The sequence below is a fragment of the Salmo trutta genome, unplaced genomic scaffold, assembly GCF_901001165.1.
Source record: "Salmo trutta unplaced genomic scaffold, fSalTru1.1, whole genome shotgun sequence".
Lineage (NCBI taxonomy): Eukaryota > Metazoa > Chordata > Actinopteri > Salmoniformes > Salmonidae > Salmo > Salmo trutta.
The window spans coordinates 116,165-128,008 of NW_021822911.1; the positions used below are offsets into that span (position 1 = coordinate 116,165).

General features: G+C 44.4%; 1 protein-coding gene across 1 annotated transcript; it reads right to left on the reverse strand.

Annotated features, from left to right (window-relative positions):
* Positions 1 to 6,645: 6,645 nt before the first annotated feature.
* LOC115186393 (uncharacterized protein K02A2.6-like) lies at positions 6,646 to 10,552 on the reverse strand (the record flags this gene model as incomplete). Its single annotated transcript, XM_029746037.1, has 2 exons — positions 9,805 to 10,552; positions 6,646 to 9,747 (listed from the first exon to the last, which is right to left on the reverse strand). Coding segments are annotated over exons 1-2 (3,759 nt in total), but the record flags the coding sequence as incomplete, so codon positions are not given.
* Between the last annotated feature and the right edge of the window lie 1,292 nt (positions 10,553 to 11,844).

Below are 11,844 nucleotides of genomic sequence, written 5' to 3' on the forward strand. Positions count from 1 at the left end.
AAGTGGCTTTGGGGGTGACCAGGGAGATATACCTGCTGGAGCGCGTGCTACAGGTGGGTGCTGCTACGGTGACCAGTGAGCGGAGATAAGGGGGGACTTTACCTAGCAGGGTCTTGTAGATGACCTGGAGCCAGTGGGTTTGGCGACGAGTATGAAGCGAGGGCCAGACAACGAGAGCGTACAGGTCGCAGTGGTGGGTAGTACAGTGGGGAAAAAAAGTATTTGATCCCCTGCTGATTTTGTACGTTTGCCCACTTACAAAGAAATGATCAGTCTATAATTTTAATGGTAGGTTTATTTGAACAGTGAGAGACAGAATAACAGCAAAAAAATCCAGAAAAACGCATGTCAAAAATGTTATACAATTATTTGCATTTTAATGAGGGAAATAAGTATTTGACCCTTCTGCAAAACATGACTTAGTACTTGGTGGCAAAACCCTTGTTGGCAATCACAGAGGTCAGACATTTCTTGTAGTTGGCCACCAGGTTTGCACACATCTCAGGAGGGATTTTGTCCCACTCCTCTTTGCAGATCTTCTCCAAGTCATTAAGGTTTCAAGGCTGACGTTTGGCAACTTGAACCTTCATCTCCCTCCACAGATTTTCTATGGGATTAAGGTCTGGAGACTGGCTAGGCCACTCCAGGACCTTAATGTGCTTCTTCTTGAGCCACTCTTTTGTTGCCTTGGCCGTGTGTTTTGGGTCATTGTCATGCTGGAATACCCATCCACAACCCATTTTCAATGCCCTGGCTAAGGGAAGGAGGTTCTCACCCAAGATTTGACGGTACATGGCCCCGTCCATCGTCCCTTTGATGCGGTGAAGTTGTCCTGTCCCCTTAGCAGAAAAACACCCCCAAAGCATAATGTTTCCACCTCCATGTTTGACGGTGGAGATGGTGTTCTTGGGGTCATAGGCAGCATTCCTCCTCCTCCAAACACGGCGAGTTGAGTTGATGTCAAAGAGCTCCATTTTGGACTCATCTGACCACAACACTTTCACCAGTTGTCCTCTGAGTCATTCAGATGTTCATTGGCAAACTTCAGACGGGCATGTATATGTATTCTTGAGCAGGGGGACCTTGCGGGCGCTGCAGGATTTCAGTCCTTCACGGCGTAGTGTGTTACCAATTGTTTTCTTGGTGACTATGGTCCCAGCTGCCTTGAGATCATTGACAAGATCCTCCTGTGTAGTTCTGGGCTGATTCCTCACCATTCTCATGATCATTGCAACTTCACGAGGTGAGATCTTGCATGGAGCCCCAGGCCGAGGGATATTGACATTTCTTTTGTGTTTCTTCCATTTGCGAATAATCGCACCAAATGTTGTCACCTTCTCATCAAGCTGCTTGGCGATGGTCGTGCAGCCCATTCCAGCCTTGTGTAGGTCTACAATCTTGTCCCTGTCATCCTTGGAGAGCTCTTTGGTCTTGGCCATGTTGGAGAGTTTGGAATCTGATTGATTGCTTCTGTGGACAGGTATCTTTTTTACAGGTCAACAAGTTGCGGTTAGGAGCACTCCCTTTAAGAGTGTGCTCCTAATCTCAGCTCGTTACCTGTATAAAAGACACCTGGGAGCCAGACATTTTTCTGATTGAGAGGGGGTCAAATACTTATTTCCCTCATTAAAATGCAAATCAATTTATTACATTTCTGACATGAGTTTTTCTGGATGTTTTGTTGTTATTCTGTCTCTCACTGTTCAAATAAACCTACCATTAAAATTATAGACTGATCCTTTCTTTGTCAGTGGGCAAACGTACAAAATCAGCAGGGGATCAAATACTTTTTTCCCACACTGTATATGGGGCTTTGGTGACAAAACGGATGGCACTGTGATAGACTGCATCCAATTTATTGAGTAGGGTGTTGGAGGCTATTTTGTAAATGACATCGCCGAAGTCGAGGATCGGTAGGATGGTCAGTTTTACGAGGGTATGTTTGGCAGCATGAGTGAAGGATGCTATGTTGCGAAATAGGAAGCCAATACTAGATTTAATTTTGGATTGGAGATGCTGTAACGCCCTGGCCATAGAGAGGGGTTTTTTGTTCTTTATTTTGTTTTTTTGTATTTCTTTGTTTTGGGCCGTGTGTGGCTCCCAATCAGGCACAGCTGTAGTTCGTTGTTGTTGATTAGGAGTCACACATAAGGAGCATGTTTTTCCTTTGGGTTTTGTGGGTAATTGTTTCTGTTTAGATATTTTCATAACAGGACTGTTTTGCTGTCGTGTTTTTGTTCATTTTTGTAGTGTTCTCTTTTGTTCTATTAAATTCCAAGATGAACACTAACTCTGCTGCACCTTGGTCTCTCTCTCACGACAGCCCTTACAGATGCTTATAGTGAGTCTGGAAGGAGAGTTTACAGTCTAACCAGACACCTAGGTATTTGTAGTTGTCCACATATTCTAAGTCAGAACCGTCCAGAGTTGTGATGCTGGACAGGCGGGCAGGTGCAGGCAGCGATCGGTTGAAGAGCATGCATTTAGTTTTACTTGTATTTAAGAGCAGTTGGAGGCCACGGAAGTAGAGCTGTATGGCATTGAAGCTCGTCTGGAGGTTAGTTAACACAGTGTCCAAAGAAGGGCCAGAAGTATACAGAATAACACCAATAACAAAGGGGGTCTGATCTTTGTGCCTCTGTAAATTTCTCATTCATCATCATTAACAATTTATTCATGATTATTCATAATCATGGTTGCATCCACATGAATGTAGAAGTGTTCAGAAACATCTTCTATTCTTACTGACAATACAAGTGAAGTGACTCCAAAATGACAGGACATTATTCACCATTCAGTTTCTATTAGGAAAAACATAATCCAAAACACAACCAAGACAAACTGAAAAATGAATTCAACAAGTTTGTAGAATCACAAGCTTGATGTAATCACTGCAGGCATGGAACATGGGACTAAATACTAAACTTATGTCTACTTTAATACAATATAAGTGAATTTGTCCAAATAATTAAGACTTCTTCAAATGGGAGAACTACGTACAGAAAGTGCTTTAATTTCTAAATGGTAAAACAGATATGTATGAAAATACCCTCAAATAAAAGGTGACATTCTGTACTGTCACCTAATATGAAACATCTCAAATCCAAAATGCTGGAGCATAGCACCAAATTTAAAACTGTAAGCTTCACTGTCCAAACACATATGGTGTGGACTATGTGTGCCTGGTAAACACGTGGATCTGGTGAACAGTTATCACTTGTTGACCAACTACAGGAATACTGACCTCAGAGTCTCCAGTCTGCAGTGGGGATCCTCCAGTCCAGCAGAGAGCAGCTTCACTCCTGAATCCTTCAGGTCATTGTTACTCAGGTCCAGCTCTCTCAGGTGTGAGGGGTTTGACCTCAGAGCTGAGACCAGAGAAGCACAGCCTTCCTCTGTGACTCCACAGCCTGACAGCCTGCAAAGAGTCAAATCATATTAAAATCACACTGCTATGCTTTGGTGGTGAAAATAGTGGCAGTATATTTTTTCAACATATTCAGATATCAGTGTCCTGAAACCTTCCATATCTATTCGTAAATTAACGTATCATCATTAAAAATGACAAATGATCAAAGTATTTCCTGCAGATAGAAACATATATAGTACAAATATTTGAGTAGACTGACCAGACCAGTTTAAAAGCAGTATCAGTCAGAAGACAGACAGTGAGGTATCAGATTTAGATTGTATTGAGTATACAGTCCACACCATATCTATTTTGACAGTGAAGCTAACATTTTAAATGTGGCTCTATACTCCAACATTTTGGATTTCAGATCAAATGTTTCATATGAGGTGACAGTAGATAATGTCACCTTTTATTTGAGGGTATTTTAATACACACAGTTGAAGTCAGAAGTTTACATACACCTTAGCCAAATACATTTAAACTCAATTTTTACAATTCCTGACATTTAATCCTGGTAAAAATCCCCTGTCTTAGGTCAGTTAGGATCACCACTTTATTTTAAGAATGTGAAATGTCAGAATAATAGTAGAGAGAATGATTAATTTCAGCTTTTATTTCTTTCATCACATTCCCAGTGGGTCAGAAGTTTACATACACTCAATTAGTATTTGGTAGCATTGCCTTTAAATGGTTTAACTTGGGTTAAACGTTTCGGGTATCCTTCCACAAGCTTCCCACAATAAGTTGGGTGAATTTTGGCCCATTCCTCCTGACAGAGTTGGTGTAACTGAGTCAGGTTTGTAGGTCTCCTTGCTCGTACACGCTTTTTCAGATCTGCCCACAAATGTTCTATAGGATTGAGGTCAGGGCTTTGTGATGGCCACTCCAATACCTTGACTTTGTTGTCCTTAAGCCATTTTGCCACAACTTTGGAAGTATCGTTGGGGTCATTTTCCATTTGGAAGACCCATTTGTGACCAAGCTTTAACTTCCTGACTGATGTCTTGAGATGTTGCATCCATATATCCACATAATTTTCCTCCCTCATGATGCCATCTATTTTGTGAAGTGCACCAGTCCCTCCTGCAGCAAAACACCCCCACAACATGATGCTGCCACCCCCGGGCTTCACGGTTGGGATGGTGTTCTTTGGCTTGCAAGCCTCCCCCTTTTTCCTCCAAACATAACGATGGTCATTATGGCCAAACAGTTCTTGTATTGTTTCATCTGACCAGAGGACATTTCTCCAAAAAGTACGATCTTTGTCCCCATGTGCAGTTGCAAACCGTAGTCTGGCTTTTTTTATGGTGGTTTTGGAGCAGTGGCTTCTTCCTTGCTGAGCAACCTTTCAGATTATGTCGATATAGGACTCGTTTTACTGTGGATATAGATACTTTTGTACCTGTTTCCTCCAACATCTTCACAAGGTCCGTTGCTGTTGTTCTGGGATTGATTTGCACAAAAGTAAGTTAATCTCTAGGAGACAGAACGCGTCTCCTTCCTGAGCGGAATGGCGGCTGTGTGGTCCCATGGTGTTTAGACTTGCGTACTATTGTTTGAACAGATGAACGTGTTATCTTCAGGCGTTTGGAAATTGTTCCCAAGGATGAACCATACTTGTGGAGGTCTACATTTTTTTTCCTGAGATCTTGGCTGATTTCTTTTCATTTTCCCATGATGTCAAGCAAAGAGGCACTGAGTTTGAAGGTAGGCCTTGAAATACATCCAAATGATGTCAATTAGCCTACCAGATGCTTCTAAAGCCATAACATAATTTTCTGGAATTTTCCATGCTGTTTAAAGGCACAGTCAACTTAGTGTATGTAAACTTCTGACCCACTGGAATTGTGATACAGTGAATTATAAGTGAAATAATCTGTCTGTAAACAATTGTTTCAAAAATTACTTGTGTCATGCACAAAGTAGATGCCCTAACCGACTTGCCAAAACTATAGTTTGTTAACAAGAAATTTGTGGAGTGGTTCAAAAACACGTTTTAACGACTCCAACCTAAGTGTATGTACACTTCTGACTTCAACTGTATGTGATTCACAATTAAAAATGAAATTCTGATGATGCCATGATAAAGAAAAATCATGAATGAATCATGAATTAGAATGAGTGAGAAAGTTACAGAGGCCACAACAAAACATGCTAACCTCTCACCATTACCAATAACAGAGGATACAACAAAACATGCTAACCTCTCACCATTACCAATAACAGAGGATACAACAAAACATGCTAACCTCTCACCATTACCAATACCAGAGGATACAACAAAACATACTAACCTCTCACCATTACCAATAACAGAGGCTACAACAAAACATGCTAACCTCTCACCATTACCAATAACAGAGGCAACAACAAAACATGACAACCTCTCACCATTACAAATTTCAGAGGCTACAGCAAAACATGCTAACCTCTCACCATTACCAATAACAGAGGCTACAACAAAACATGCTAACCTCTCACCATTACTGTAGTAACTTGACAAGGAATGCCCACACGCATTTCGATATTACTTTCCTTTACTTTCAACCCAAACCTAAAGGTGTATTGCCAGGTACAAACGGTACAAATATAACATAACTATATAGCCCACTCAGCCGGTGGTAGAATCACATTGCACAGAACTCACTCTTGGTGATGACATCATCAAAGGGGAAAGGTCAAGGTTAATGCCAATAATAACCATGTAATTATTTATATAGTGTCCACACTATAACACTTCTCCCCCCTCAATTTAAATCCCCCCCTGTAAGGAAAACATAAGGTTAACAAGTAAACCACATTAGTGTTTTCTTCTCTTTACTACACCACACTGTAGAACTTCTGCTGATGTTACCGTAAATGTAGCCAAAACAACAACAATAAAATGACAGTCCTTATTTCTTTTCAACTAGGTCTGCTGCTCCAAACAAACACTAACACCACGAGTCTCTCAGTCTCAACTACAGAGTTAGTTTTTCAGGAGGCTTGTGACTACGCTGTGATCTGCGCAGTACTCCTGGTGTGCTACGAGACACAGGTAAGGCATGTCCCAGTGGAGCTGGGTCTGAGGGCACAGGAGCGGGTTGGGTGTTTGTGAGAGAATGTCCATCACCCTCTGCTGGAACCACTGAATGCCCCTGTTCCTCAGATGCTGTTTCCTGTGGGATTTCAACTTGTATACTACCACCCACAGCGGTTCCGTCTGAAAACATGGTCTTGTCTTTGTCATAGCGCAGGCGGAGATGGTCCTGGTGTCTGCGCATGACTCGACCATCAGTCAGTTTGACCACAAAGGAGACGGGACCACTCTGACTCAGAATGATACCTGGCAACCAGCGTTGGCTGCTTGTGAAGTTGCGGATGTAGACAGTGTCATTGGGTTTTAACTGTCTCTCCCTTGCGTGGTGGTCATGTCTCTCTTTTTGTTTCTCCTGCTTCCGTTCCACTCGTGCTCTGATGTTCGGACGCAGTAGATCCAGGTGAGCTTTTGGCCTTCTGCCCATTAACATCACCGCTGGAGCCTGTCCTGTTGTTGTTTGTGGCGTGATGCGGTACTGGAACAAGAACCGAGAGAGCTTAGTAGTGATGGTTCCCCCAGTCATCCTTTTGAGCCCCTCTTTCAGTGTCTGCACAGCCCGCTCCGCTAAGCCGTTTGAGGCCGGGTGAAACGGGGCGCTGCGGACATGGCGGATCCCGTTTCTCCGCATGAATTCTTGGAACAAATCACAGGTAAACGTTGTTGCGTTGTCGGACACCAGAGAGTCCGGCAGACCATGGGTTGAAAACACCTGCCGAAGCTTTTCGATGGTTGTGGTCGCTGTGATGTTGCTCATGATGTGCGCCTCCAGCCACTTGGAGTGTGCGTCCACCATGACAAGGAACATGTGACCCATGAAAGGGCCTGCAAAATCTATATGCAGCCTAGACCATGGGTGGTCAGGCCACTCCCACAGATGTAGTGGCGCGGGCGGCGCCATCTTCTGGTTGATCTGGCACTCAGAACATGATTTAACTTTGTCTTCTACCTCCTGATCCATGTTAGGCCACCAGATGTAAGATCTGGCTAAACTTTTCATCCGGGAGGCACCCGGGTGAGCCTCATTGACCTCATCCATGACTTGTGCACGGCCAGGGGGTGGAACAACCACTCTGGACCCCCAGAGTATGCAGCCATCCTGCACACTCAGCTCCGTTTTGCGCTTTGCGTAAGTTCCTAGTCCATCATCCTCTATGACAGGAGGCCAACCCTGCATCAGGAATCTTTTCACTTGGGACAGGATAGGATCCCGATCTGTCCACTGTTTGATCTGATTGGCATTCACAGGTGAGTTTGACAATCTCTCCATTAGGAAAATTTTCTCGGGAGGCACCACAGTTGTGGCAGGCATCTCTGGTAGCGGGAGACGGCTGAGCGCGTCTGCATTTGCATTGTCCTTCCCCGCTCTATACACTATCGTATACTGGTAAGCCGACAGTGTCAGGGCCCAACGCTGTAACCTTGCTGAAGCCATGGGCGGAATGCATCTTGATTCACTAAAAAGGCTCATCAGTGGTTTGTGGTCAGTGCATATGGTGAAATGACTACCGTAGAGGTACTGATGGAAGCGTTTCACAGCAAAGACTATGGCCAGACCTTCCTTGTCTAACTGTGAATAACCCTTCTCAGCACTCGTCAGCGTACGTGATGCAAATCCAATGGGTCTCTCTGACCCGTCCTCCATCTGATGAGAGAGTACTGCCCCGACGCCATAGGGTGAGGCGTCACATGACAGGATGATCTCTTTGTCTTGGTCAAAATGAACCAGAAGTTGTGCTGATTGTAGTAGTGCTTTCACTTCCTTGAAAGCTTTCTCTTGTGCTGGCCCCCACTTCCATTTACAGTCTTTGTGGAGCAACTGATAAAGTGGAGCCAACACTTTTGACAGCTCAGGGAGGAACTTCCCATAGTAGTTCACCATGCCCAGGAACGACCTGAGCTCTGACCCATTCTTGGGGTTTGGAGCATCCTTGATTGCCCTGACTTTGTCCTCCACAGGACACAGACCCTGCGCTGTGATCTTGTGACCTAGGTATGTCACACTCTGTGCTTGGAATGTGCACTTGCTACGCTTCAGGCGCAGCCCTGCCTCAGAGAATCTCTTTAACACCTGGTCCAGATGGTGGAGGTGCTCCTCCTCCGTCTCCCCTGTAACCAGGATGTCATCCAGGTACACTGCTACATGAGGGATCCCCTGCAGCAGATTGTCCATTGTCCTCTGGAAAATGGCTGGGCTGGACGCCACTCCGAAAACCAAGCGGTTGTACCTGAACAAGCCTTTGTGCGTGTTGACTGTGACATACTCTTTTGAGTCCTCGTCCAGGAGGAGCTGTTGGTAGGCGTGACTCATGTCAAGCTTTGAGAACGTCTTGCCTCCTGCCAGTGTCGCGAACAAGTCCTCCACCCGTGGCAGCGGGTAAGCGTCTAGCTTAGAGGCCCTGTTGATGGTGAGTTTGTAGTCCCCACATATACGCACCGTGCCGTCACTTTTCAGAACGGGAACGATAGGAGCTGCCCAGCGGGAGAACTGAACGGGAGTAATGACGTTTGCTTCCTGCAGCCGCTCCAACTCATCTTCCACTTTCTTTTTCATGGCGTAAGGCACTGTCCTGGGCTTGAAAAAGCGAGGCTCGGCCTGAGGATCCACGAACAGCTTAACTGTAGTGCCCTGCAGTGTGCCCAGTTCCTCTTTGAAAATCTCTGGGTATTTTTGAATGACATCCTCAGTCACTCGGGTGTGTTTTATCTCACCCCAGCTCAGTTGTATTTTGTTTAGCCAGTCACGCCCTAGTAAACTAGGCCCATTCCCTTTCACCACCAGGAGCCGTGCTCTCGCTTCCTGGCTGTTGTATGCAATGTTCACTTCTAGAGCCCCAAGCAATGGTATGGTCTCCCCGGTGTACGTACGCAGTCTGATCCCTGCCGGTGTGAGGGCAGAAACCTGTCTTGAGCCCCATTTTTGTTTGTAGGTCTCCTCACTTATGACAGAGGCAGAGGCCCCCGTGTCAACCTCCATCCTCATCTGCTTTCCATCTACCTCCACTGTAGCATAAATAGGCTCTGCGCGCGGCTCCCTCACATTAAACATGTTGTAGGAACAATGCTCGTCCTCCTCCTCTGTGCTCTCTAGGTGGTGCGCTGCTGACTGAGGCTTTGGTGCTGTGAACTTGCCCAGCCCAGTCCGCCCACCCTCTGGCTTGCTCCTAGGACCCCTGCATTTTTTTGCTAAATGTCCCTTTTTGTTGCAATTGTGACAGACAGTCTCCATGAACTTACAGTTGTTACCATAATGTGTCCCTCCACATCTGAAACATTCCACTGCTTTTCCCCTTTTTCCTGCCGCCTCTTTTGTCACCTGATGCACTGCACAACTTTCACTGTTGGCCTTTTGAATATTTTTCACATTACTAGCGGCCATCTCCATCCCTTGAGATAGTTCCAATGCCCTCTTGAAAGTCAGTGTGGCTTCCCCAAGCAACCGGCGCTGTATGCTGTCCTCATTAATGCCACAGACTAATCTGTCACGGAGCATGTCCTCTAACATAGCCCCAAACTCACAATGTTCAGAGAGTTCCCGTAATTCAGCAACAAAGTTAGCAACAGACTGACCTGTTTTCCGAAAATGGCAGTTAAACTTGAACCTCTGGACAATCACTGAAGGCTTTGGATTGTGGTGAGTCTGAACGAGAGCAACTAGATCCCCAAAAGGAATTTCTCCCGGTCTCCGTGGTGTAGCCAAATTCCTCATTAGCTTGTAGGTTTTAGCCCCACACACACTCAAGAGAATAGAGCGCTGTTTAGCCTCATCTATGATTCCATTTGCCAAGAAAAAGTGTCCCAACCTTTCCACATATTCCGTCCAGTCTTCGTTCTCTTCCACAAACTCAGTGATAGTCCCAAACATTGCCATTATAACGCCAACCTGTCCTTGATCCTCGTTAGCGATTTGCACTTGCTGCTGATTGTCCCCGTCGGCGTTTCCGTCCAGTGGCACCTGCTCTCCGTCGCTCATTAAGCTAGCTAGCTAACTCGCCCTGTACAAGTTGATAAAGTTTTATCCTCGTCGCCAAAAAGGTGTAGTAACTTGACAAGGAATGCCCACACGCATTTCGATATTACTTTCCTTTACTTTCAACCCAAACCTAAAGGTGTATTGCCAGGTACAAACGGTACAAATATAACAGAACTATATAGCCCACTCAGCCGGTGGTAGAATCACATTGCACAGAACTCACTCTTGGTGATGACATCATCAAAGGGGAAAGGTCAAGGTTAATGCCAATAATAACCATGTAATTATTTATATAGTGTCCACACTATAACAATTACCAATAACAGAGACTACAACAAAACATGCTAATCTCTCACCATTACCAATAGCAGAGGCTACAACAAAACATGCTAACCTCTCACCATTACCAATAACAGAGGCTACAACAAAACATGCTAACCTCTCACCATTACCAATAACAGTCTACAACAAAACATGCTAACCTCTCACCATTACCATTGACAGAGGCAACAACAAAACATGCTAACCTCTCACCATTACCAATAACAAAGGCTACAACAAAACATGCTAACCTCTCACCATTACCAATAACAGAGACTACAACAAAACATGCTAACCTCTCACCATTACCAATAACAGAGGCTACAACAAAACATGCTAACCTCTCACCATTACCAATAACAGTCTACAACAAAACATGCTAACCTCTCACCATTACCAATAACAGAGGCTTCAACAAAACATGCTAACCTCTCACCATTACCATTGACAGAGGCAACAACAAAACATGCTAACCTCTCACCATTACCAATAACAAAGGCTACAACAAAACATGCTAACCTCTCACCATTACCAATAACAGAGGCTACAAAAAAACATGCTAACCTATCACCATTACCAATGAAAGAGACTACAACAAAACATGCTAACCTCACCATTACCAATAACAGAGGCTACAACAAAACATGCTAACCTCTCACCATTACCAATAACAGAGGCTACAACAAAACATGCTAACCTCTCACCATTACCAATAACAGAGGATACAACAAAACATGCTAACCTCTCACCATTACCAATAACAGAGGCTACAACAAAACATGCTAACTCCTCACCATTACCAATAACAGAGGCTACAACAAAACATGCTAACCTCACCATTACCAATAACAGAGGCTACAACAAAACATGCTAACCTCTCACCATTATTAATAACAGAGGCTACAACAAAACATGCTAACCTCTCACCATTACCAATAACAGAGGATTCAACAAAACATGCTAAGCTCTCACCATTATCAATAACAGAGGCTACAACAAAACATGCTAACCTCTCACCATTACCAATAACAGAGGCTACAACAAAACATGCTAACCTCTCAC